This window comes from Leucopleurus acutus (assembly GCF_964270905.1).
Source record: "Leucopleurus acutus genome assembly, chromosome: 16".
NCBI lineage: Eukaryota > Metazoa > Chordata > Mammalia > Artiodactyla > Delphinidae > Leucopleurus > Leucopleurus acutus.
The window spans coordinates 7,147,561-7,173,309 of NC_139158.1; the positions used below are offsets into that span (position 1 = coordinate 7,147,561).

Sequence of the window (25,749 nt, forward strand, 5' to 3'; positions counted from 1 at the left end):
TCCTGGAAAGAGCGCGAGACTTCCGGCTCCCCGCCCCTTCCCATCAGTCCCCGGTGCTCCCCGCCTTTGCCTCTTTGAGTTGGTTCCAGATCAGGCACGGCGGGTTGTAGTTTGTGAGCCGAGGCGCCGTTTTGCGGGTGACGCAGGCGCAGCTCGGGCGGCGCGAGCCGACCGCCCATCTTCTGCTGTCCCACTTTGTTCGCGTCTACTCGGCCCCGTTGCTGAGAGCCCCGTGTCTCCCTCTCACACTCGCAATCCCCGTCGCGCGCCCGAGGCAAGGGGCGGGCCCAGGTCACCGGGAGAATCTGCTGGCCTAAGCGCGAGACGAACGGCCGCCACCGCTCCCTGGTGGGGGAGGGGAGGGGCCTGGAGAGCCGGGCTGTGGCCGGCAGCTGGGACAGGGGCCTGCGGGTGGGCGGGGAGGTGGGCGTGGAGGCCCCTGGGGGAGAGTGGAGAGTCGGATCCCTACAGCTCCCGGGGCCGAGGGCTTAGGCTGGCGGGGACAGCGGAAGGTTGGCCTTTGCGGAGGGAGGCGGGCGTGCTGCTTCAAGGGGTGGGGGGGAATCCTTTGCTCCTGTCGTCATTGTTCAACACCCCGATTATTCCTGTCCGGGCTCCAGGCCCCTTCTTTCCGCGCCATGGGTGACAGTGATGACGAGTATGATCGAAGGCGCAGGGACAAGTTTAGAAGAGAGCGCAGCGACTATGACCGTTCCCGGGAAAGAGATGAAAGACGTCGAGGGGATGATTGGAATGATCGGTAAGACACTGCTTTTTCTTAATTTTGTCCCCCGTCTTATTCTCTTGCATTCAAGTCTCGTTGCATTTCCCTTAAGGTTTTATTAGAGCGAACCATATGAAATCGCTCATACTTGACCGTTTCATGTGGTTCAGCCTATTTGCTCTTGGCCAAGGAGCTAGCTGTGGCTTGATTTTTGAAATGTCCAGCAGATCAAAGCAATAGAGGTAAGAGTTTAAGTATGAAAAACCAGTGTTTTTGTGTGTGTTTTATTGTTTGTAAATTATACCCCAAAAATGTCGATTCAAAAAAAGTAGTATTACAGAATTGACTTGACTGGAGAGGTTGTCAGACAAGTACCCTAGCAGGATATGTAAATTTCTTGTAATAGTCTAGCCTAAAAACTGAAAGAGTTCTTTGAATAGTGATGGTTGGGTTAATTGATTAGGTTTGACTCAGCTAGTGATTAGCTTTTTGGGATGTTCTTGAGTTAATTATAGTTGAGGTGTTTCTGTTAAGAAACAGCTGATAGGGGCTTCCCTGGTGGCACAGTGGTTGGGAATCCCCCTGCCAGTTAAGGTACACGGGTTCGAGCCCTGGTCCGGGAAGATCCCACATGCCGAGGAGCAACTAAGCCCATGCACCACAACTACTGAGCCTGCGCTCTAGAGGCCGCGAGCCACAACTACTGAGCCCGCGTGCCGCAACTACTGAAGCCCGAGCACCTAGAGCCCGTGCTACGCAACAAGAGAAGCCACCGTAATGAGAAGCCTGCGCAGTGCAACTAAAGAAAGCCTACGCGTAGCCACAAAGACCCAAAAATTAAATAAATAAATTTATTTAAAAAAAGAGAAACAGCTGATATTTAAAGGAACTGTGGAAGACTTTTATCTAAGGGACATCATAAATATCTAATCGGTGAGCTGATGGCGCAGGCTTGATTTGGAAACAGGTTATCAGGGAAAAGTTTGAGGTGGCTTATTGCAATAGCATTTATTCATTCAGTGTTGTTTTGAAAAGTGAGTTCAGTAAATCGTTCAGTCAGTATATCTCTTCACTGTGGAGACTTTATGTGGCACTTTGTTTTGTTTAGTATCTTCTAAGAATGTCAGACGACAACAAAAGGTGTTCTTAATTCTGAAGCTGGCTAAGGTATAGTTATTGCCCTTAAGGAGTTTACAGTCTGGGGCTTGGAGTGTGGGGCAAAATGGCCTTGGGTGTATTTTGCAAATGAGTATATATGAGAGGTCATGATGAAGATGTGAAATGTTGAGGGAACAGATCTGAGGGAGGGGACAAGTGGTGGAGATGTTGTAGGGGAGAGCGACACGAAAGGGACACCTAGCAAGGCTTGGAAAGATGAGTGGGGATTCCTCAGACACAGGTGGAGTGTGCACCTTGGAGTTGGGGGCATAATGTTGTGCACAGAAAAAAGCACATGTTCTAGTTTTTTTAGAGTAGTGGTTCTCAAAATCCCTAAGAAGTCTTTGAGCTTACAACTATTTTTTTAAAAATTTATTTTATTTATTTTTGGCTGCATTGGGTCTTTGTTGCTGCACACAGGCTTTCTCTAGTTGCGACGAGCGGGGGCTATTCTTGGTTGCGGTGCGCAGGCTTCTCATTGTGGTGGCTTCTCTTGTTGCGGAGCACGGGCTCTAGGCGTGCGGGCTTCAGTAGTTGTGGCTCACGGGCTCAGTAGTTATGGCTTGCGGGCTCTAGAGCGCAGGCTCAGTAGTTGTGGAGCACGGACTTAGTTGCTCTGCAGCATGTGGGATCTTCCCGGACCAGGGCTCGAACCCGTGTCCCCTGCATTGGCAGGCGGATTCTTAACCACTGCGCCACCAGGGAAGCCCCTAAGCTTACAACTATTTTTTATTTTCTTTTTAATTTTTATTATTTTTTAAAAATTCTTTTTCATTATGGTGTATTGCAGAATAGTGAATATAGTTCCCTGTGCTATACAGTAGGACCTTGTTGTTTATCCATTCTATAGAAAATAGTTTGCATCTGCTAAGCCAAACTCCCACCGCATTCCTCTCCCCCCCCGCCCCCCCCCCGCAACCACAAGTCTCTTCTCTATGAGTCTGTTTCTGTTTTATAACAGTTCATTTGTGTCATAGTTTAGATTCCACGTATAAGTGATATCATATGGTATTTATCTTTTTCTTTCTGACTTATTTGACTTAGTATGATAATCTCTAGGTTCATCCATGTTGTTACAAATGGCATTATCTCATTCTTTTTTATGGCTAAGTAGTATTCCATTGCATATATTTACCATATCTTGTTTATTCATTCATTTGTTGGTGGACATTTAAGTGGTTTCCACGTCTTGGCTATTGTGAATAGTGCTGCTGTGAACATAGGAGTGCGTGTATCTTTTTGAATTATAGTTTTGTCCAGATACATGCCCAGGAGTGGGATTGCTGCATCATATGGCAACTGTTTTTAGTTTTTTGAGGACTCTCCGTACTGTTCTCCATAGTGGCTGCGCCAACTTACCTTCCCACCAACAGTGTAGGAGGGTCCCCTTTTCTCCACACCCTCTCCAGCATTTGTTGTTAGTTTACAACTATTTTCATAGTAATATTAAGATAGATAGTATTGTTGTTTTCATTGTACTGACATTTGGTACTATAGCAGTGGTGGGTAAAACTGCTGGTGCCTTAGCACAAATCAAGGCAGTGGCACCAGACAGTTAAAAAAAAAGTTTCACTTCATGTCATTAATGAAGCAATAAGAATTTTAAACTTTATTAAATTGGATTCTTGACTACATGTTGTTTTTTTTTAAGTTAATTAATTTAGTTTTGGCTGCATTGGGTCTTCGCTGCTGCATGTGGGCTTTCTCGGGTTGCGGAGAGCGAGGGCTACTCTTCGTTGCGGTGCGCGTGCTTCTAATTGTGGTGGCTTCTCGTTGCGGAGCACGGGCTCAAGGCACGCAGGCTTCAGTAGTTGTGGTGTGTGGGCTCAGTAGTTGTGGCTCGAGGGCTGTAGAGCGCAGGCTCAGTAGTTGTGGCGCACGGGCTTAGCTGCTCCGCGACATGTGGGATCTTCCTGGACCAGGGCTTGAACCCGTGTCCCCTGCATCAGCAGGCGGGTTCTTAACCACTGCGCCACCAGGGAAGGCTGACTATATGGTTTTCAATACATGTGATGATAGGAAGGATGCATAAAGCACTTCTGCATGTAGTGTGGTGGTTACTTTGAGGAGGAGCATTTGTGGGATTGAGTTGTGAGCTGAACTAACAGTCCTCATCCTTCACCCCCCACCCCCCCGCTTCAGGTTTGTTACCTGAATGAAAGGCTATCAAACAATGCTTATTCATATCTGGGTATTTGGTAGACATTTTGAAAAAAGTTAAGAGAACTTGTTACTTTAAGGAAAATTGTCAGTTTTGTTGCCAGTGAGGAAGTGGAACTTCCCAGTGTAAACTAAAATTTTGGAAAACTTGTATCTACCAGTGTCAGCTTGACAGCTTCCTATTACTTTAAAGACTTTTCTGGTGAGATAGGGAGTGATACTAAAGATTATGATATTTTGATACCGTGTAATGAGATGTGTGAAGATCTTTTCAAAGAGCAAGGTAGAATAATGAATTTTAATATAGAGTACAAAATGTTCATTGATTTAGTTTCAGATTCAACATTGCAGCTAGCCTTTAAGAAGCTATCTCTTGCCAAGTTTTGGGTAGTATCAAAAGCAAAGAATATCCCCAGCTATCTGAAAAGGTTAAAGTGTTCCCTTTTCCAACTACATATCACTGTGAAGCCAGATCTTCTTATTTTTCAACGAAACAGCGTATCATAATAGGTTGAATGGAGAAGTATATACTATGAGAATCCAGCTGCCTCTATTAAGCCAGACCTTGAAAAGATTTGTAAATGAAATAACGATGCAACTTTTCTCACTAAATTTTTTTGTAAAATAGCCATTTTAATAAAAATGTATAAATGGGTAGTTTATGTTATTATATAACTTCAAAATTATTAGGTGTTTTTTTCTGTTCTAATTACGAATACAGTTAAGTATTGAGAGCTCTCATGCACATAAGCAAAAGCTCTTCAATCTTCAGTAATTTTTAAGAGTGTAAAGGGGGTCCCAAGACTGAACAGTTTGAAAACCACTGGGTTATAGCAGAGGATTTTCTTTTTTATTCTGTTAGATGGAGATGGGGTTGGCTGGTAACGGGTAGAGAACCTGGAATGACAGCCAGGAACCAAGGTTTTTTTTTTTTTAATAAATTTTATTTATTTATTTATTTATTTTTGGCTGCGTTGGGTCTTTGTTGCTACATGTGGGCTTCTCTAGTTGTGGCGAGCGGGGGCTACTCTTCATTGCGTTGCGCAGGCTTCTCATTGCGGTGGCTTCTCTTGTTGCGGAGCACGGTCTCTAGGCACACGGGCTTCAGTAGTTGTGGCTCGTGGGCTCTAGAACACAGGCTCAGTAGTTGTAACACATGGCCTTAGTTGCTCCGTGGCATGTGGGATCTTCCTGGACCAGGGCTCAAACCCCTGTCCCCTGCATTGGCAGGCATATTCTTAACCACTGTGCCACCAGGGAAGCCAGGGAAGGTTTTGAATAGTATTTTGTACTGGCATTTAAGCAAGGGCATGGCATGATTGGATTTGTGTTTGAGAAAGATCACTTTGACCTTGGAGTGGAGGAAAGGGAGAGACCAGAGGTAGGGAAGACAAACCAAGGCTGCACTTAAAGGAGAAATGGCCAGGACCAGGGCATGTGGACTAGGGCGGAGTTTGTGGGGATGGCACGGAAAAGGACAGCTTTCATTTGAGGCAGAGGATTAACAAGCCAGTAACAAATTAGTGGTGAGGGTGACACTTGATAACTGGATACCTGGCGATAATGTTGGTGCAACTGAGAGTGGGAAACAGGAGAGGGGAAGCAAGTTTGGGCCCATAGTGATAGAAATAATAGGCTCGATTCTGACATGTTGATTTTGAGGTGATAGTGGCCGTCTAGGAGGGGTTGTTGATGTTGGTCTGAAGCTCAGGAAAAAGGCCAGGCTGGAGGAGTTGGCAGGCCATCAGTTTGTGGGGAATGGCTGAAGTGATGGAAGTAGACAAGAGTTTTTTTCCTCTTAGAGGGAAGTTTTATAATTTCAGGCTTTTAGTCTCGTGTCTCAAATACGATGGGAAGGGCCTGTCCAAGAGTGTGATCTTGGGATATCCAACTGTGTCTTATTTACTGCTACTTGTTCTTATCTCCAGAGAGTGGGACCGTGGCCGGGAGCGCCGCAGTCGGGGTGAATATCGTGACTATGACAGGAATCGGCGAGAGCGCTTCTCTCCTCCCCGACACGAGCTCAGCCCCCCGCAGAAGCGCATGAGGCGAGACTGGTGAGATGGCCACGGTTTCTCTGTCTTCTCTTCTCAGCCTCAGTTCTACCTGGGCCTCAGCTGTCTTCCCTCACTTCTGCTGAGAACTTTCTTGGTCATTTCCTTTTCTCAAAGTTCCCATAAACCCATCTTTTTTGGTTCCTCTAAACCCTTGGGTGAGAGACCACATGGCAGGTGTGCCCCTCCCTCTGTCCCATCTGCCTTTGTGCTCAGGAGACATGATGGCCTTCTCTGTCTGACTTTTGTGTCCCCCACCCTCAGGGATGAGCACAGCTCTGACCCATACCACAGTGGCTATGAGATGCCCTATGCTGGGGGGGGTGGGGGCCCAGCTTATGGCCCCCCTCAGCCCTGGGTTCATCCAGACGTCCACATCATGCAGCACCATGTTCTGCCTATCCAGGCCAGGTAAAGACCTGCGGTTCTGGGGTTCTTGGGAGAAGGGAGTCGGTAGGCCTGGGGATGGATTGGGGCTGCTGAAGACCACGGCTGGAGCCAGGAGAAGTGGGTCAGGCACACTGGCGTGCCCGTGGGGGTGGCCGCAGCTGGCGCCTGGGGTCATGTTCCTGGTGGGCGAAGGAAGGGGGCAGCTGGCTACCTCGGCCCGCCATCCCCCCACCCTCTTCCCCCACAACCAAGACTTCCTGACCGGGCCCCCCCTCAGGCTGGGCAGCATAGCAGAGATCGACTTGGGTGTGCCGCCACCTGTGATGAAGACCTTCAAGGAGTTTCTCCTGTCTTTGGATGACTCTGTGGATGAGACAGAGGCAGTTAAGCGCTATAACGACTACAAGCTGGATTTCCGGAGGCAGCAGATGCAGGATTTCTTCCTGGCTCATAAAGATGAGGAGTGGTGAGTGCCCCTCCTCTCCTGCTGTCTTTTCCCTGGCATGTTTTCCCTGGCCCCGCCAGCGGAGCCTGCAGCCCTGTCCTCTTCCCATTTTCCCCAATCCAGAACTTCCTGGGGGTGGGGGATGGGAAGCGTCACAGCACTGGCTGATGGGTTCTCCTCCTCACTTCCACGTCCACCACGGCCCCCACGCCATCTCCCTTCCCCACTGTCCTCAGTGAGTGAGACGCCTCCAGGCAGCTGGCCAGAGCCACCTGTTCCCTTGGGGCAGCAGACTGCTTCCCACTCGCTGATACTGGGTCACTGTCATCCCTGATCGCCGGGACCCTGTTTGGCCATGGCATCCTCCCAAAAGCAACGAGTGAATCCAGACAAGAAAAGCAAAGATCTCAGTGTCGTTTGACAGAAAAAGAATTTTAATTTTTTTCCTTTTGTGGATGTTTTAATTTTAATCAACCATCTTTTCCCCCCTTCCTGCTCCTCCTCCTCCTCATCCTCTTTCTGCTCCTCCTCCTTGAAAAGAGCCAGAACTGGGAACTACACCCGCTCATCGACGGAGCTCGGAGCAAACCCACCTCCACCCCCACCATACCCAGCCCATACATGAGCCCCTGGGCTGACGGCGCTGCCCCGGCCAGGCAGACAGGCAGGGCACTGCTGTGCACAATGCAGCGGTTTAGCTGAATGTGATTGCTCAGGCAGCTAGTCAGTCAGGGCCGCCTCCGCGGAGTCCCGCGGGGGTGGGGCATCCGGGCCGGGCGCCCCAGCCAGGAGCCAGCCGGTGGCCCACCAGCCAGCATGGGCCCTGGGCGCGGCTAGTTAAATCTTGAGCTCTGTTTGACCAAGCGGCCAAGGTAAAGATCCTGGAGGTGACGCCTGCGGCTTTCCTTTCCTCTTACGCTCAACTCGTGGTTCTGTTCTGTCACCGTCTCCTCTTTCTTCCTAATCTGTGTCTTTGTCTCACTCTCTCGTGAACCTTTCCTTCTTTCTCCGTCCTTGTTTTTGCTCCTGCCTAACGCTTCTTTCTCCTGTTTTTTTTTCTCCCCCTAGTCTGTTTGGTCTTTAGTTTTCCTTTTTGTTTTTGACTTCTGGGACCTTCTCTCACTTTCTCCTTTCTTTTTTGCATAGCCTGATTTCTTCTGTCCCTCCCCCCCACTCCTGCCCCCCTGCCCAGGGTCCTAATTTAAGTGTTTCCTTTTTCATGATCTATCCTAACGCCCCACCCTGTCCTCTCTCGATCCCTGTGGGCAGTACCTGAGGTTATAAGGGCACTTCAGTTTCTCCCTTTGCTCTTTCCCTGTCCCTTCACCATCTGCTTATCTTCCCAAGGGGGGAGAAAGGTATCCTGCCTTTTTTGGCTTTTCCTTTCTGGTGATTTCAGGTTTCCCTGTCTTCCACCAAGGGATGGAGGGAGCTGGTGGGAGCAATCCTTTTAATGACTCTAGTTTGGGGTTGGCAAGGAGAGGGAGGTTCTTTGGGGCCTACTATTTCCTTAGAGTTCCTCTGGGAAGCTTTGGGAAACTACACTTTTTAAAATTTGTGTTTCCCAGATACTCAGGGCAGTCAGTCTGCCTCCAGCCCTGGCTCCCCCTGTAGTCATGCTCTTTCCAGATCCAGAGCTCTTAGTTCCTGGCTCTTCCCTAGATCTTCTCAGAGCATAACCTCTGGTTCCTTTTGGGGGGATTGGGTGGTTCTAATGCACCCCTCTCCCCTCATCTCTGCTTTTATGATCTTTTGTGGGTGTGAGAGGATGGGGGCTTTCCCCTGATTTTCCTGGGCCCCTCCCCATGTCCTGGCTCTGGCCTCCAGTGACTGTTTGGCCTCTTCCCTCCCCACTTCCTTCCCAGGTTTCGGTCTAAGTACCACCCAGATGAGGTGGGGAAGCGTCGGCAGGAGGCCCGGGGGGCCCTGCAAAACCGACTGAGGGTATTCCTGTCCCTCATGGAGAGCGGCTGGTTTGATAATCTTCTGCTGGACATAGACAAAGCTGATGCCATTGTCAAGATGCTGGATGCAGGTGGGTGGATTGGGAGGGGTGGGATTGTCTGGTCACCAAGGTCTTGGTTGAAAATGGAAATAGATGGACAGAAAGCCAGAGGCTGAAGGCCAGGGCCCTTGGATGGTGACCTCTGCTCCCTTTGTTGGTAGCTGTGATTAAGATGGAAGGAGGTACAGAGAATGACCTACGCATCCTGGAGCAGGAGGAGGAGGAGGAACAGGCAGGGAAGCCCGCGGAGCCCAGCAAGAAAGAGGAAGGCCGGGTTGGACCAGGCCCGGGCGATGGAGAACGCAAGACCAATGAGAAGGATGACAAGAAAGAGGACGGCAAACAGGTCTGAGTGCCGGGGCTTCTGGGTGCTGCCTGTGCCGCCTGGGCAGGAGAATGGGGCTGCCTCGGGGGTCGTGTCTCGGGTGGGGGAGAGGCGAACTTGTGGGCTCAGCTGTGGAGGGTGGGCGGGGCCCTCTGACAAAGGCTGAAGGGGAGACCAACATCCCTGGTGATTCGTCTCTACCTGTAGGCCGAAAACGACAGTTCTAGTGATGACAAAACCAAGAAATCCGAGGGTGATGGGGACAAGGAAGAGAAGAAAGAAGACTCTGAGAAAGAAGCCAAAAAGGTGGGCTCTCCTTTGCGCAGGGTCGGTGTCGGGGCTGGGTCCTGGTACCTGACTCATCTCCCCTTGCTGTGGCTCTTACAGAGCAGCAAGAAGCGGAATAGGAAGCATAGTGGTGATGACAGCTTTGACGAAGGCAGTGTGTCCGAGTCGGAGTCGGAGTCGGAGAGTGGCCAGGCCGAGGAGGAGAAGGAGGAGGCTGGTAGGTTTTATTTTCTTTGCTTCTAGTCCAGTCTCTTCATACTAACCGGTGTGGCGGGGGGAGGTGAGAGGTCTGTGAAATTGATGGGAGGGTGGCCTTTGGGAGGGACTGGTGCGGGGAGGTTTGACAGCTTCTCTATCCTCCCCTCCTCAATTGACAATAAATTTTCACCAACTCCCACCACTTCCTGCATAGAGGAAGCACTCAAGGAAAAGGAGAAGCCCAAGGAAGAAGAGAGGGAGAAGCCCAAGGACGCTCCTGGGCTGGAATGTAAACCCCGACCGCTGCATAAGACTTGTTCTCTCTTCATGCGCAACATCGCGCCCAACATCTCCCGGGCTGAGATCATTTCTGTGAGTGGGAAGAATGGTACTGGGGGCAGGGATGACGCCCAGGCTCCATTCCTTCGGGTGGGGGCGACAGCGAGAAGATAACCTGGCACTGCTTCTGACCTACATCTCTATTTCTCTGATGGGGAGGCCCCCTTCCCATGGGCCCACGCCCTTCAGAGAGGCTGGCCCTGGTTGCATGGTTTGCTTTCAAGTGCTGTTATTCTTAAGCCCTTAATTGTTTCTTCCTAGTCCAAGGAAGGATGAAAAGGCAGTTCCCCAGGGTTCTGAGGACATGGGGATTGGAGGAAGAAGTGAATCCTTGAATCACAAGTGGGGCTTCTGTTTCTGCTTTTCCAGCTTTGTAAAAGATACCCCGGCTTTATGCGCGTGGCATTATCGGAGCCCCAGCCCGAGAGGAGGTAAGGAATGGAGGGAGGTGTGACCCTGGATACCTTGGGGAAAAGGTGCAGGGGAAGATTGGTGGCCAACATCACGTCCATCCCAGGATTATGCTGACATTTTCTTGTTTAGGTTTTTCCGTCGTGGCTGGGTGACCTTTGACCGCAGCGTTAACATTAAAGAGATCTGTTGGAACCTGCAGAATATCCGAGTGAGTCCTGGGAGTGGGGCTGTTGAGGGAGAGAAGGCGGGGCTCCCCCTGCTCCACACAGTCTCTGATCCCTTCGTTCACTGATGGCTTCATCCATCTGCTCCTTATTTCATCCATTTAGTCTACTCATGTGAATTGTATGCAGTTGTCTCTCGGTTTGGCTCTGAGACTGTCCCTGTGAACAAGACACCCCGGTCCCTGTCCTTAGGGAGCTCAGTCTGATCGCTAGAGTGCTCGGTCGGGCCAGTCTTTGAGTGGCTCTTCTTCGGCAAGTGTTGGTGAGCCTTCTGTTCCCTCCAGCTCCGGGAGTGTGAGCTGAGCCCTGGTGTGAACAGAGACCTGACCCGTCGTGTCCGCAACATCAACGGCATCACCCAGCACAAGCAGATAGTGCGCAACGACATCAAGCTGGCGGCCAAGCTGATCCACACGCTGGATGACAGGACCCAGCTCTGGGCCTCTGAGCCTGGGACGCCGCCTCTGCCAGCGGTTAGTGACTCCTCGTGGAACTTGTTAAAAAGCCGCTGGTTCCCCCTCATCTGCTGTGGGCACCTCTGGCCTTACCTGGTCTGTAGCACTGACCCCCTTGTACCCACCCCCGTATTTGCCCCTCTCCTCCTGAGCAGCACCTCCAGCTTCCATCAAAACAGATTGGTATTAGCGATTACTTACCGGCTAGGGCAGAACACGTACACAAATTAAGACAAATAATGAGGCAAATGTAACAGCCCAGCCGAGCCCCACATTGCCTTTTCAAATGAGAAGGTTCCTAGGCTACCCTGAGGAGTTTTGTCTGCTCTACCTCTCTCACCCTACCAGAGTCTGCCCTCGCAGAACCCCATCTTGAAGAATATCACTGACTACCTGATTGAGGAAGTGAGCGCTGAGGAGGAGGAGCTGCTGGGGAGCAGTGGGGGGGCCCCTCCTGAGGAGCCTCCTAAGGAAGGGAACCCTGCAGAGATCAACGTGGAACGGGATGAGAAGCTGATCAAGGTGCCAGTGGGTGCAGAGTGTGTGGGGCGTGGGAGAGCCTGGCTCGGGGCGGTAAAGGGGCAAGTGTGTGGGGAACTCTCAGCTTCTCATTTCTCTTAGGTTTTGGACAAACTCCTCCTTTATTTGCGCATCGTGCATTCCCTGGATTATTATAACACGTGCGAGTACCCCAATGAGGATGAGATGCCCAACCGCTGTGGCATCATCCATGTTCGGGGGCCCATGCCGCCCAACCGCATCAGTCACGGAGAAGGTGACCTCCCAGCTTTCCCACTCCTGGCTTCCCTCTCTCCCAGCTGCCTCTGGCCTTAGTTCTGCTCTGGTAGCAATGCTCTGCCACCCTCTCCTCTGATCCCCGCCTCCGGGCTCCCTTCTCCAACCTGCTCTCCGTCTGTTCCAAAACCACAGTGCTAGAATGGCAGAAGACATTTGAGGAGAAGCTGACTCCGCTGCTGAGTGTGCGGGAATCTCTTTCAGAGGAAGAGGCCCAGAAGATGGGTCGCAAAGACCCTGAGCAGGAAGTGGAAAAGTTTGTGACGTCCAACACCCAGGAACTGGGCAAGGATAAGTGGCTGTGCCCTCTCAGTGGCAAGAAATTCAAGGTCTGGGATGTTAGACATTTGTGTGTTAGGACTGTGGGAGGAGAGGGTTCAGCCGGGAAGCCTCCTCAGAGCCTGGGGAGGAACTGCTCATTGGGATGAGACAGAGGGGAGGTGGAGTGTCCTTGCAGGTCGGGTCCGGGGAGCTGGGGAACCCTCATTGCTGACTCAGTTCTCACCCCCTCCTCTGTTCACCCAGGGCCCTGAGTTTGTGCGCAAACATATCTTCAACAAGCACGCAGAGAAGATCGAGGAAGTAAAGAAGGAGGTTGCATTTTTTAACAACTTTCTCACTGATGCCAAGCGACCAGCTCTGCCTGAGATAAAGCCAGCTCAGCCACCTGGCCCTGCCCAGAGTAAGATACGATCCATGAGGGTCTGCCCCATTCCCTCTCCCTTGACTGTTCAAAGACTGCTGGTTTTATTTATTTATTTATTTTTGGCTGCGTTGGGCCTTCGTCGCTGTGCGCGGGCTTTCTCTAGTTGCGGCGAGCGGGGACTACTCTTTGTTGCGGTGCGTGGGCTTCTCATTCATTGCGGGGGCTTCTTTTGTTGTGGAGCATGGGCTCTAGGCACGCGGGCTTCAGTAGTTGTGGCTTGCGAGCTCTGTAGAGCGCAGACTCAGTAGTTGTGGCGCACGGGCTTAGTTGCTCCGAGGCATGTGGGATCTTCCAGGACCAGGGCTCGAACCCGTGTCCCCTGCATTGGCAGGCGGATTCTTAACCACTGCACCACCACGGAAGCCCCTCCTGGTTCTCTTTAACTTGTTGTATCCTGTGAAGTTTCTACCTCACTCTCAGGCCATATTACTAAAAAGCCAGCTGTCCATCTCCCGCCACTGCCCCGCCCCCCCCCCCCCCCCCGCAGTAATTCATGTCCCTGTCTGTATTGTACTCCCCCCAGGTCTGACCCCGGGACTCCCCTACCCACACCAGACTCCCCAGGGCCTGATGCCCTATGGTCAGCCCCGGCCCCCCATCTTGGGCTATGGAGGTAAGTGTAAGAGGGAGTTGAAAGGACCTGGACTGGGGCTGGGAGAAAGAAAACTTAGCTAGGATGTAGTTGAGGTCACAGTTTTTCAACTCAACACTGATCTTTTTCATAGCTGGTGCTGTTCGCCCTGCAGTGCCCACAGGAGGGCCTCCATATCCCCATGCTCCCTATGGTGCTGGCCGAGGGAACTATGATGCCTTCCGAGGCCAGGGAGGTTATCCTGGGAAACCCCGAAACAGGTGAGACTGGGCTAAGATGTCTAAGTTTTCTTGGCCCTCTTCAAACTCTCTTTCAGGGACCCTCAAATCTCACCCCCTCTTACCTCTTTCTAATCTCACAGGATGGTCCGTGGAGACCCACGGGCCATTGTGGAATACCGTGACCTGGATGCTCCAGATGATGTGGATTTCTTTTGAGTCATATACGTTTCCTCACTCCTGGTCATCATCTATACTTGTGACTGCCTCGTCCCATTCAGCTCTGAGAAGTTTTTGTACGTTCAGCCCTACTGCCAATAAAAACACTTGCGTGGTGACTCCTGGCTTAATGTATATATGTAATATACTTCCCCAGATGCTCCCCCAAATTAGCTGGGGCCATGGTTGGCTGGGCCTTGCCACTTTATTGACACCAAAGATCCCAGGCTCTGCTGGGGCTTCCTGAGGGTCTGACATCAGGCAGCCTCTGCCTTTGAGATGGGTTAGATCAACGGGTATGGCGCTAGAGAAGCCTCAGTCCAGGGTGGGCAGCTGCTTTTTTGAGTTACAGCTGGTCAAGCACAGGTTGTAGAAGGAGTTGGGGTCAAAGGCTGTGCTCACCTCTCGCCAGCCCACCCAGCCAGCAGCCTGTAGTTCACTGGGGTTTTTCGGGGCACCCCAGCAGTGAGGGTCCAATACCAGGACGTAGGCTTCCGTGCCTGGCCCCAGGCACACTCCCAGCAAGGCCTTTGACCGGGCATCCGCATCCCCTCCAACCATTACAGGTCCCCCGCCCCCTGCGAAGTGGGAATAGAGCCTCTCCAGTTCCCCCTGAAGCCCTGCTCCACGGGGCACGTGACATAGGCGCCCTTGGGGACCCCCGAAGTGGTCAAGGCAGAGGCTGGCCTCTACACAGCCGATCCAGCTCCGAGAGCCCCGGAACCCGGGGGGCTTGTCGCCCATGTCCTCCAGGGCCGCCTGCACGGCAGCCAGTTCGGGTACGCCCGCCGGCCGGCCCTCTGGCCACGAGCACAGCGTTTGCAGAGTGCGGTAGCCGCAGCCCCAACCCCGGTCGTCCACGCCGTCGCAGCCGTAATGATAGTAAATGTAATGGCCCGAGAGGAGGGCCAGGCGAGCGCGGCCGCCAGCGCGGCCGGGCGGGGCCAGGCCCAGGTGGACGTCCTTCAGCGGCTCCAGGGCGGTGGGCGGGAGCGGCGGTCGCCGGGCCGGGCAGATCCGTTCTCCAGGCGGCGCGGAGCGAACTCCAGGGAGAACTCTGGGCTCTAGCGCTTCCTCTCAGCCCCGAGTCTTGGGCTAACTGCGGGCGTACAGTCCCTGCGGTCGCTCTCGCCTGGCCCCAGGTTTAAGCGCGTGGCGCGGCCCGCGGCAACCACCACCAAGCCGCGGGGCTCCCACAATGCACCGCCGCGTCCGCGCCGCCGTCCTCACTGCGCAGGCGTGAGCTCCACCTCGCCGGGCGGAATGTACTCGCCGCAGCGGCGGGGGCGTGGCGCGGGCGCCCATCACCCCACCCCTCAGATCCGCTCTTCCCGCCGGCTTTAGCACCCATCCCTCCATTCATTCAATCCCAGTGGTTGAGGCATTCTGCCCGGACCCTGGCTCCCCAGGCGCGCACACTCCTGTGGCTGTAACAGTTTATTGGCAGCCCAGAGGGGCGAAGGCACCGCGGGGGAGGGGGCTCGGCCCGAGGCATGCAGAGGGCGGGGAGCCCCAGGGGAAAGTCGGGGGTGGGTGGGCAGGGTCTAGGGATCCTCTGTGTTATATCCCAACCCTTAAATAAATAGTATATACAGCTGAGGGGCCGGGCGGAGCGGGCAGGGCAGCGGGACGAGGGGGTCCCTCCTGGGTCACAGGTCTGAGCAGCGATCCTGCTTGCTGTAATGGTCAAACTGGTTCTTCCAGTGCACCATGTAGGAGCTCCAGCGGTGGAACTCAGCCTTCCACTGGCGCTCAGCCTCGTCCAGCGTGTCTGCGGCCAGGGTGCCCGGCAAGTGGGTAGGGGGGAGGACATGGGGAAGGACGGGAACGGACATGGAGGGGTGCGTGAATTCAGGGAGGGCACACGGAGAATGTAGGAGACCACGTTGGGTGGTGGAAAGAGGATCAGGAGAACATGCAACAGACGGAAGACCAGGGGAAGGACGAGGGTAGAGGCGGGGCCAGAGAAGGATGGCGGGAAGGAGGAGGGAGGGGGAGAAAATGACCGGAAGACAGGGGGACAGAAGGGATCAGAGGAGGAGGATCCGTGGGTTGGTGGGGAAAAGAGAAGAGACAGAAATGGTTGGCGGTTATAGCCCCACTGGGGGGTGCTATCTAGCCCTAGGGCCTCCCTCCTACCCCAACACCAAGCTCAGGCTCCAAATAATAATTTTATAAAAAAAGAAAATTGGCTTTTTCATTTTCATTTAAACAATAAAGGCGTGTGGATCCCTGAGATGGGTCGTAGGTGTCCTCCCACCCCCCCCACCCCCCCTGCCCCCAGCCCTGTCCAGTTTGAGTTTCTCGGTTTGAGGAGGCAGGGAGCGCTGGGTCGGAGATCCCTGAGTGGAGCCCTTCCCCACAGTCAGACCACTCATTAGAGGAGGGGCCCCCTGAGGCCGGAGGGGGAAGAGGCCGTGGTCACAGCCGCAGGAGCCGGGAGAGGAGGAGGAAGAGGAGGAGGAGGAGGGACAGGGGGAGGCCGGGCCTGGGCCTCGGGGCAGCCTCCCCGTGGGCGGGGCCTGAGCAGGTGCAGGGGGCCTCCGAGGCTGGGGGGAGAAGAGAGGGGTTACACCCGGCCGGCTCCCAGTTCCCTCTCTCTCTCCGCGCCCCTTTTCTCCTCCGCCTCCTCCCAGTCCCTGCCCGCTGGCCCCTGCGTACCGGTGGCGCTGAGCAATTTGGGTAGGAAGCGGTTCCAGAAGGCGCAGGCCTGGGCGCGCAGCCCCCGCCGCACCTCTAGTGGCCGCAGGTTCAGGCTCACGTACTGCTGCGCTCCCGCCGTGTATGGTGGCCACTGCGGGGCTTTGGGGTCTCGGGGGTCATTGGGGTCCCTGCGGAAGGAAAGGGAAAGCTCAGCCCCTGGGGGCTGGGGAATGGAGATGGAGAGTAGGAGGAGGCAGGCTGCTTCCTGACCCATGCCGTTCCCTCTTAGGCTCCAGGGAGAGCCCCGTCTCCTCCCTCCCACATTCTCCTTCATCCTTTCTCTTTTCCAATATGCTCCGTCCTCCGGAGTCTTCCCCTTCCTCCTGCCCTCCCTCTTTCTGTTGTTCCTCTTTTTTTTCCCCTCAATTTTTCTGCTCCATCTTTGTTTCTCCCATTTAAAACATTGCTATGACTTACTGAGCCCTTACTATATACTCAGGCCCAGTCCTATCTCTACAAACATCATGTCTACTTGTGCGGACACCCATATGATGGGATATTTATGGTCCCCTTCTTCAGACAGGTAAACTGTGTGCGTTGTGTGCATTCATGTGTGTCACAGCTAAAAAAAATCATCACTGGTCCAATTGATCCAGTTCTACAATCCACACTCCTAACTGCTCTGGTAACTCCTTTGTCTGTCTCTCCTTGTCTGTCTCTTCTCTTTGCCTCCCTCAGCTCTGTCCTTGTCTCATCAGGATCTGCCACCTTGCCTTCCTCCCTCCTTCCCTTCTCTTGGGGTCTCCTTTGTCATTCTCTCTCTCCCCCTTTGTCTCCTTTCCTTTGTGAACTCGCCCCCCCCCCCCCCGCCCTTTCTGCTTGTCTCCCTCCCTCTCTGTCTGTTCCCCCCGCCCCTTGCCTCCCTGGCTCCTGGAGGCCCTCCTCCCCTCAGCCCCGCTGACCCTGTGCGGGCGAAGTTGGCCCAGTATCTCATCAGTCGTTGGGCAAAGGTTCTCTCCTCGACAGTGTAGTTTAGCGAGGGTTCCAGGGGGAGCCCGAAGATAAACTCGATCTCGTAGCCGTGGGGCACCCCCATCCAGAGGGGCCAGGAGAGCGTGGATGCACGGTGTTCAAAGATGTAGGCATAGACGCGAGCGCCTTGGGCGGCCAGTCGCCCAGCCAGCTGGGCTACGGGGCACACGACGTTGTGGTCGCCCACCACATCACTCATGGCCTCCCTCAGGCGCGCCGGGTCCTCAGGGTGCAGCCAGTCTGTGTAATGCAGGACCACAGCCTCGGCAGCCAGGTCACTTGCCTGGGGGACCCCGACCCGCACCCCGGCCAGGAACTGGGCCCGGCTGATGAGAGACTCGTTGTCTTTGCTGAAGCCTGGGGCCCCGTAAACCAGAAAATAGGATCCCTCATCCTTCACCACACCCACCAGCACCTGAGGGGACAGGACGGAGGGATGGGGGGAGGGGAAGCACAGACAGACAGGCAGACAGAAACAGATGGACAAAGAGCCAGAGAGGTGAACAGTTATAGACCCAGGACCAGGGAGGAAGAGAGTTCGAGATGGGGGAAGGGAAAGAGAGAAAGAGAAAATACACCCACATTTCCTTTCCTCTCTGTCCCACGGACCACCCTGGGATTGAGCCCTCAGGGGAGAGGAGCGGGCCATGGGGCCCAGAAGCCTGGGCCTTTGGGAGTGGGTTTTGAGGAGCCCTCATGCCTGGGTCCCCACGGGGAGGGGCAGGTAAAGAACAGGCCTAGAGGAAGCAGCTCCACCCCCTCCAGCCACTAGTCACCTGCAGGCCATGGAAGTCTCCAGCATTGATGAGGGCTTCAGGCGTGTCACTGAGGAAGTCTCCATCCACCACAGGCACGAAGGAGAAGCGGAAGACGCTTTCCTGAGGCAGCACATGCCACTCGTGGTCCACCAGATCCTGAGACGGCCGTGTCCGCAGGCAGGCCACCAGGTCTGTGTCATTGCCACCAGCCCCGCCAGGCGGACAGCCCACGAGGCGGGCCAGCAGCGTGGCCCTGCGGCGGGCCTCTCCCACACCCACTGTGGCCCAGGGCCCATTGGGTGCCCCGCTCTGCAGCACGGCCCTGTGGAACAGGCCCCGGCTGGGTGGGGACAGCAGGTGCATGCCCACGGAGGCGGCACCTGCGCTTTCCCCAAACAGAGTCACTGACGTTGGATCCCCCCCCGAAGGCTGCTACGTTCTCCTGCACCCACTGCAGTGCCAGCCTCTGATCCAGTAGACCCACATTGCCTGGGGCTTCCCGGCTCCCCGGCAGGGCCAAGAAGCCAAAGGCTCCCACCCGGTAGTTCATGGACACCAGCACAGTCCCCTCGGCCTGGGCCAGGAAGCGACCATCATACACGTCCAGGGAGGAGGCCCCGCTGTAGAAGCCACCCCCGTAGATCCAGACGAGGACAGGGGTGGGGGACGCAGGCCGGGGGTACGGTGTCCACACATTGAGGTAGAGGCAGTCCTCGCTCAGCTCACGGTTGGGGTTCCACATCTCGGTGCCCTCAAAGCCGGGGTACAAGGTGTCTACATATTGGTAGCAGACTCTTTGGAAGGCTGTGGCATTCAGCACCCCTGGCCAGGGCCGCTTGGGCTCTGGTGGCAGAAAGCGACGGGGGCCCACAGGTGGCTCTGCGAAGGGGATGCCCAGAAAAGCAGAGACAGGGCCCCCAGGGGCCATTAGGCGGAGGCCCCGTAGCCGGCCCCCACGCACAGTCACCAGCAGCTCTGGGTCCTCTGGGCCCTCAGCCTCTGCCCCTCCTCCCAGGAGGAAGAGGAGGAGAAGGAGCGGGGAAGCCAGGGAGGGCGTGTGCAGGGGACACCACGGGGGCCTCATGGCTGCCAGGGCAGGCAGGCGTCTGCTGGGAGAAAGAAAGGCAGAGGGTGAAGGCTCAAAGCTGCCAGGAGGGAGGAGATGATTAGGTAACACTCTTGCCCAGGGGTTATCACTGAGCTGCAGAGGAGGTGGGGCAGGTTGGCAGAAAGGAGAGAAATGGAGGGAGGGAGGGAGACAGGCAGAGACAAGGACACAGACAGGGAGAAGCAAGAGGGGACAGAGATCAGGCACACACACACACACACCCAGACGGACAAATGCAGGGAACAGAGACAGACCTGCCAAGCAATACCCTCCCCTGCCCCGCAGAAGACCCACCGCCCTCACTTCCTTCCCCCAGCTGGGTGGACTGCCTTGGGCCCAGTTCGAGCAGTGCGGGGCACCAGCACCAGAGGCCGAAGGCCACGCACAGTCCTCCCGACAGGGGCGGGGCCCTCACTGACGGGAGGCGCCGACGGGGGAGGTTGAGGTGGCGTGAAGGCTCAGCCTCTCATGCAGTTGGCCAGGGCCGTACCCTGGGAGGGTGTGGGTTGGGCATTCAGGGTGTGGGAGTCGCAGTTCCCGGGGTACCCCAAATCCTGCCTACTCCACACCCTGCCCCACCCAGCCCCGCCTCATCCACTGTCTGACACAGCGCGTTGGTACCCGCGAATGCCCGTCAACTGCGCACCCCCCTCGCCTAGCCTCAGCTAACAGGCTCGCTAGCCCTGGCCCCACAGGACTCGAGTCCCCCATCCATCCGATGCTGCGGTGCACGCTGCCGCCAGCGGGGGGCAGTAAAGACTGAGAAAAGGACGGCGCTCCCCGCCCCGAGTCCAGGAGCCGGGAACTTGGGGCGGGGGTCTGGGGGCTCGCGGGCATTGCCGAGGGGTCTGAAGGGCGAGGCGGGACGCCTGCGTTCTCGGAGCTCCGGAGATCCCCGGCTGCAGGGGCAGGGGCGCTATTTTGGGGCAGCAGCTGCTGCGGTTCCGGCATCTCCAGCCAAGGGATCAAAATTCCCCGGGTCGGAACTCCCCCCTCTCCCGCCGGTCACCCCTCACCCAGCCCTCGCCGCCCTGAGCTGGGGTGGTGGTGATGGAGATTAACTAGGAAACCCGAGTGGGGCTAATTATAACTCGGGGCTTCCGCTAAGCCTCCCCTTCCCCTAAAATAGAGACGGAGTCCCCGCGGGAGGGGGACGCCTGGGCCTGGGAGGGGGCTTCGGCTGGGAGCTGCGCAGGGGCGCTGGGGTCGCGGGATCCCGGAGGGCCCAGCCGGGCTCCAGGAACCTGCGCAGCTTGGATTCCGCCCCCAAGCAGGGGGCATCTTCCAGTGGCCCCAGACTTGGGGGCGAGCAGGGGCAGCGGCGCTCGGGGGTCCCCACAGGAATTCGAGAGCAGAGGCGGCAGCTGGCCCTGCGGGATGCTGTCTCCCGCGCGGGCAATCGTTAAGTATGCGGCGGTGAGGGAAGAGTTAAGGGTGAGTGTGGGGCGTCGGGGGGCGTCGCTGGGCAGGCCCCGGGGCGCGGTGGGCGTCCTGTTTGGGAGCCTGGGTCCCTCAGGGCGCGCACCGTTCCCAGGATGCGGAATGGGCCGCGGGCCGGAGGAGGGTCCTGGGCGGGGCGGGAGACTCACCTGAGGCGGCCGGGCCGGGCCGCGCCGGGAGCTGGAGGCGGCCGATGTTCCCCAGCGCAGGCTGAGCCGACTCTGACAGCCACCGCCTCCGGCCCCCCGCACACACCCCCTCCGGGCCGCTCGGCGCCCCCGCCCGCCCCCGCCCACTGTCTCCGCCCCCGCCCCTCCCCGCCTCCCCGGGCTGCCACCTCCTCTCCCTCTCCCTCTCTCGGAGCCCAGACCCAGAGACCCCGGGGCCCAGACGCACTCCAGTGACAGACGCCGACAGACGGACAGACACGCAGTGACAGACACGACAGAAAGACCCTCAGCGGCGGAGCAGACACCCACAGGGACAGACAGAAGGACAGAAGCCCGCGGAGACAGACACATGCAGACGGACAGTCTCATGCAGTGACAGCCAGAGACAAACGCAGTGACCGACATTCACAGACGGACGGACACACTTGGACACATTGACAAGTCGGGGCTGGGGGCCGAATAAATGAGCGTCCCTGGCCACGACAGAGCAGGGGTGGCATGGGAGGACCGGTACGTGAAAATGCGGTTGAGGACCCCCTCAGGGGCCCGAGTGGCACCGGTGGAGAAAAGGTGACACCTGTGAGAATGAGGATGTGAACATGAGATCGCGAGGGGACACGAAGGGGACCCCCGAAGAGGGAGGAGACCCCCGGGGCGAGGGAGAGGTGACTCCGGGACACCAGACAAGGAAGGCCAACGTGGTGGCACGCGCGAGGCTGCGGGGTGAGGCCGCCGCCGCAGTGGAAACTTCCGGAACCCCCGCGGGTGGGTGTGCGCTGGTTCCCTGACGGGTGACCTCGGACTTCTCGTCACCAGGATCCGGTCGGGCCATGACATCACCACGCCAGGCTCTCATTGGCCGCCACGGCCGGCCGGTGGGAGCGGCCTGGTCTGGGCTGGCGCAGCCTGGTCGGAAGGGCCTGGGCCGCACGGACCCCCAGGTCCCGCCCTGAGGGGGTCACCCATGAGGACGGTGCGGCCACGGCGGCGTCCCCACGCGCGCAAGCGCCTTCCTCCCGCGGGGTAGCTGGCTCGGGAGCTCGCTACCAGCTCACCGCGTGAGAGACCGCCCGGCGCGGGCGAGCGTCGGGGTGCGCGTGCGTGCGAGCGCGCGGCGGTGCGGGGCGATGCGTGGGGCGGGCGCGTGCGCGCACGCTCGCTCGGCCGCCGAGCGCCCCGCAGCGTCCGACGAGGCCGTCCGCCGCCGCTAGGAGCCAGGTGGCACCGGGTCTCGGGGTCTCGCGAGGACCGCGGGATCCGCGGGAATCCAGAGACGTGCCAGGCCCTGGGCCGCTTGGTCTCGGCTCTATAAGGTGGGCGACCCCCCTCCAGCCTACCCACCCGTCCCGCGGGAACCGGCCCGCGCTGGGTCCACTCTCCGCTTTCGGGCGGCGGCCGCCAGGTGGCGCCGAAGGCAGCCGCTCCAGCCTTGGAAACTGGGATGGCCCATAAAGGTCTTGGGGGTGATGGGGGCTTGCCTCCTTGTCACTCTCCTGAACGGGCTGTGCCACGGGGTCGGCTCACCTGACTGCTGTAGTCATGAAGTCCTAGGCCCGGACCACGGAGATAGCGAGGTCAGGGACAGCTTATAGCCTGGGGTTGTCATGAACTAGTGATAGCTTAGAAGGTGAAAAGACAGGGCATGTTCTAGGAGTTGGCCCAGCAGAGACCTCCTCGGAGAGGTGAGTGCTGGCTCCTGCGCTTGGAAATGGCATCAGTGGGGCAGTACCTGTGGGGGAATCCATGGCAGGTAAGGGCAAGGCTGGTTGTGGAGATTTCTTTTTTTTAAATTTAATTTAATTTAGTTTTTTATGCAGCAGGTTCTTATTATCTGTTTTATACATGTTGGTGTATACATGTCAATCCCAGTCTCTCAATTCATCCCCCCACCCCCACCCCCGCTTTCCTCCCTTGGTGTCTGTACATTTGTTCTCTGCATCTGTGTCTCTATGCCTTGCAAACTTGTTCATCTGTACCTTTTTTCTAGATTTGTGGAGTCTTCTGAAGCCAGTCAGAACTTTATTTTGGCGGGGGTGGGGTGGGGTGGAGCTGGGGGTGGAATATGGAAGGTCAGCCAGTAGGAGAGGGAAGGGGAAGTTGCACATGAAGATGCTTCAGATTCTGGGGCAGAAAGGGGATGCAGCCAGTTATGTCAATACCCTCCTCCGCCTTCCGCAGGCATGGGGAAGGCAGGGGCAGGGCTGCACTAGGGAGATGGGAGGAAGGGCAGGCAGGCCCGGCAGGGGGTTAGGTTGGGATCTGAGGAGGGTATTCTGATCTTGGAGCCCCTACTGTGCTTCCCCAGGCCCTGGGTCAGGGAGGGGTCAGTTGAATGTCCAGCCAGAAGCATCTGCAAGTCTGCGTGGAGTCCTAGGGCATGCAGGCCCTGTGCCTGCTCGGGAGGTGCTGCAGAAGGAGGCCAGGGCTCTGCAGCTGCACACAGCTCTGGGAGATGCGCCGAGGAGACACGGTGTGTCCTCAGCCGGCAGTTTGTCCCAGGATTGTGAGCATGGAGGAGATCATGCAGATTGTGTCCCCATCTCAGAGAGTTTTAAAATTAGCAGCTGATCACTGGAGAGAGCCAAGATAAAGGGTGCAGGTGTTGGGAGATCCACAGGGCATTGGAGCAAGCCCTGGACTGGGTTCTCAGTGTTCTGCTGACGGGCAGGGAGACCTCTGGAGGGGCCACACTCGTTGTCTGGGCCTCTGTTTCCTGACGTATAAAAAGGTGGGGCTTCTCTGGTGGCGCAGTGTTTGGGAGTCCGCCTGCCGATGCAGGGGACACGGGTTCGTGCCCCGGTCCGGGAGGATCCCGCATGCCGCGGAGCGGCTGGGCCCGTGAGCCATGGCCACTGAGCCTGCGCGTCCGGAGCCTGTGCTCCGCAACGGGAGAGGCCACAGCAGTGAGAGGCCCGCGTACCGCAAAAAAAAAAAAAAAAAAAAAAGGTGGATTGGACTTGAGTATATGTCAGAATCATGGGGCTGTTTAGAGGGGCTGATCCATCTGGTATTGAGTGTTCTTAAGTCTGTGTTTTTAACAGGTCGTCAGGGCAGTCCCATGAGGGTGGTCTGAGGACTACATGAGGAGAAATGCTGGATGAGTTGCCCTCACAGTCAGGCCAAACTGACCTCCTCTGGATCAACAGGCTGTGTGGGTCAGCAGGAGGTGCTGTGGGCAGTCAGCGGATACAAGAACTAACAGGGACGCCTCTGGCCACCAAGGGAGATGGACAGGGACTTGAACTCGTTCTTTAAAACGGATAGAACTTCCAGGAACAATTCCTCTTTTTACCTTCAGCCTCTCTCCAACCTTTGTCAACACAGACACCTCACCTGTCTAGCCATGACACCTGTCCCTACATAGTCCAACATGTTAACCTCCCCAATGTCTTCTGTGACCCCACCCTACACAGCTGCGACTACAGAGATATCCTTGATCCATTTCTTCCTTCACCATGTCTGTTTATCCAGTAATCAATCTGACTTCTATCACCAGTGCTGCCAATTCTATTGATACTTTCCTTGCATCTCTGTCTCCCACCTTTGCTAACACGGGGAACCCCTACTTCCATTACAGTCCTTGCCTACCTCTGCCAACAAAAAGGATTCTTATCTCCTCTGTTTTTTGGTTAGGATTCAGTTCAGCTATGTGAGACAGAAAACCACACAGTAATGGCTTGAATGAAATGTAATGGAAATGTATTTCTCTCTTAGATAAAAGGGACCCACAAGTAGGCCATGCAGGGTTGGCAGGGTGCCCTTGATATTGGGGACCTCATTCCATTACAGAGAATTTTGTTACTTAACTGTCTTCAGTATGTAGCTTCCACTGCATGATGTAATATGGTTGCTGGAGCCTCAGCCATCACATCTACATTCCCAGCCAGCAGGAAGGAGGAAGGACTGAAGAAGGGCATCGCTCCTCCCTTTAAGGACATTTCTTGGAAATCACAGACACAGCACTTCAGTTTCTATCCCACTGGTCAGAACTTAATCCTAAAGTCATAACTGGCTATACAGGAAGTTCTGGATGACAGGTTACTCATCTAAACCTTGGCTGTCCTAATACTAAGGAAGAAGGTGGGGCAGATACTGGGGATAGCAGACGTCTGCCAAACCGCATGAAGGCTTCCTTTGCCTCGTCAGTGCAAGACTGAAACACACTTCTAAAATGTTTCAATTCAGGGATGATGTCCCCCACCCCGGTACCCGCCTTCCCCGCTCCTTTTTTTTCTTTTTTTTTTTTTCCGGCCGCACCCTGCGGCTTGCGGTATCTTAGTTTGCCAACCAGGGATTGAACCCCGGGCTCACCGCAGTGAAAGCGCGGAGTCCTAAGCACTGGACCGCCAGGGAATCCCGCCCACCTCCTTTCTTTCGTGAACGTCCCCACCCTGCGATTTCTGTGACTTGGGACCTCTGCTGTCCCCAGCTGCTTCTCCACGGACACGCACTGGTTCTCGGGCGCTGCGAGGTGGTCATCCGCTGGAGGGCGCTGGGCGTGGGCCTGGCCGGGCCCCGGCTCTGCCGCTGCAGGTAGCGCCGAGCGTCTCCGTTGCGCGCGCTCCCGGAGGAGGGACCGACTAGGCGGGGCGGAGGTGGGGGGGGGGCAGTGAGCGCGCTGGGGGTGGAAGGGTGAGGGCTGCAAAGGGTTTCCAGACGCGGCGCTCCCACCGGGGTCCTCCCATCACCCCCGTGCTCATAGCGGGTCAGGGGCTCTGGTTCAGGCCAAGGATATTCTGCAGGACTGCCCCCACCTAGGGCTGGAGGGCGCCTGATGTGACCCCCGCTACAATCCACGTTAAGCCAGGTTGTTGATCTGCAGAGTTGGGAGCCTGAGCCATGCGAGAGGCTTTCCTCCCCTCTCCCCACCCCTCCCTGTGACCCCTCCT

General features: G+C 56.1%; 3 protein-coding genes across 5 annotated transcripts; 1 reads left to right on the forward strand and 2 right to left on the reverse strand.

The window, feature by feature from the left end:
- The first annotated feature begins 101 nt into the window (after window positions 1-101).
- On the forward strand, window positions 102-13,828 carry SRRT (serrate, RNA effector molecule). Of its 3 annotated transcripts, none has more exons than XM_082857098.1 (20): window positions 102-348; window positions 621-760; window positions 5,971-6,099; window positions 6,361-6,507; window positions 6,764-6,952; window positions 8,797-8,966; window positions 9,098-9,282; window positions 9,469-9,567; window positions 9,649-9,766; window positions 9,962-10,119; window positions 10,456-10,517; window positions 10,630-10,708; window positions 11,009-11,197; window positions 11,528-11,701; window positions 11,801-11,954; window positions 12,110-12,303; window positions 12,500-12,656; window positions 13,192-13,293; window positions 13,406-13,532; window positions 13,634-13,828. In XM_082857098.1, the coding sequence occupies exons 2-20, from the start codon at window positions 639-641 to the stop codon at window positions 13,707-13,709; spliced, it is 2,631 nt and encodes an 876-aa protein (XP_082713224.1). In that variant the 5' UTR covers window positions 102-348; window positions 621-638; the 3' UTR covers window positions 13,710-13,828. The 3 variants fall into 3 exon arrangements, with proteins under 3 accessions (XP_082713224.1, XP_082713223.1, XP_082713225.1); XM_082857097.1 differs by having other exon boundaries at window positions 102-274; XM_082857099.1 differs by having other exon boundaries at window positions 102-274; window positions 13,204-13,293.
- A 131-nt stretch (window positions 13,829-13,959) lies between these two features.
- Window positions 13,960-14,453, reverse strand: UFSP1 (UFM1 specific peptidase 1; the record flags this gene model as incomplete). Its single annotated transcript, XM_082856318.1, has 1 exon — window positions 13,960-14,453. One exon carries the CDS (start codon window positions 14,451-14,453, stop codon window positions 14,025-14,027), a length of 429 nt encoding a protein of 142 aa, XP_082712444.1. The 3' UTR covers window positions 13,960-14,024.
- A 905-nt stretch (window positions 14,454-15,358) lies between these two features.
- On the reverse strand, window positions 15,359-19,226 carry ACHE (acetylcholinesterase (Yt blood group); the record flags this gene model as incomplete). Its single annotated transcript, XM_082857179.1, is given in 5 exon segments — window positions 15,359-15,480; window positions 16,371-16,540; window positions 17,315-17,799; window positions 18,161-18,565; window positions 18,567-19,226. Coding segments are annotated over 5 exon segments (1,842 nt in total).
- Between the last annotated feature and the right edge of the window lie 6,523 nt (window positions 19,227-25,749).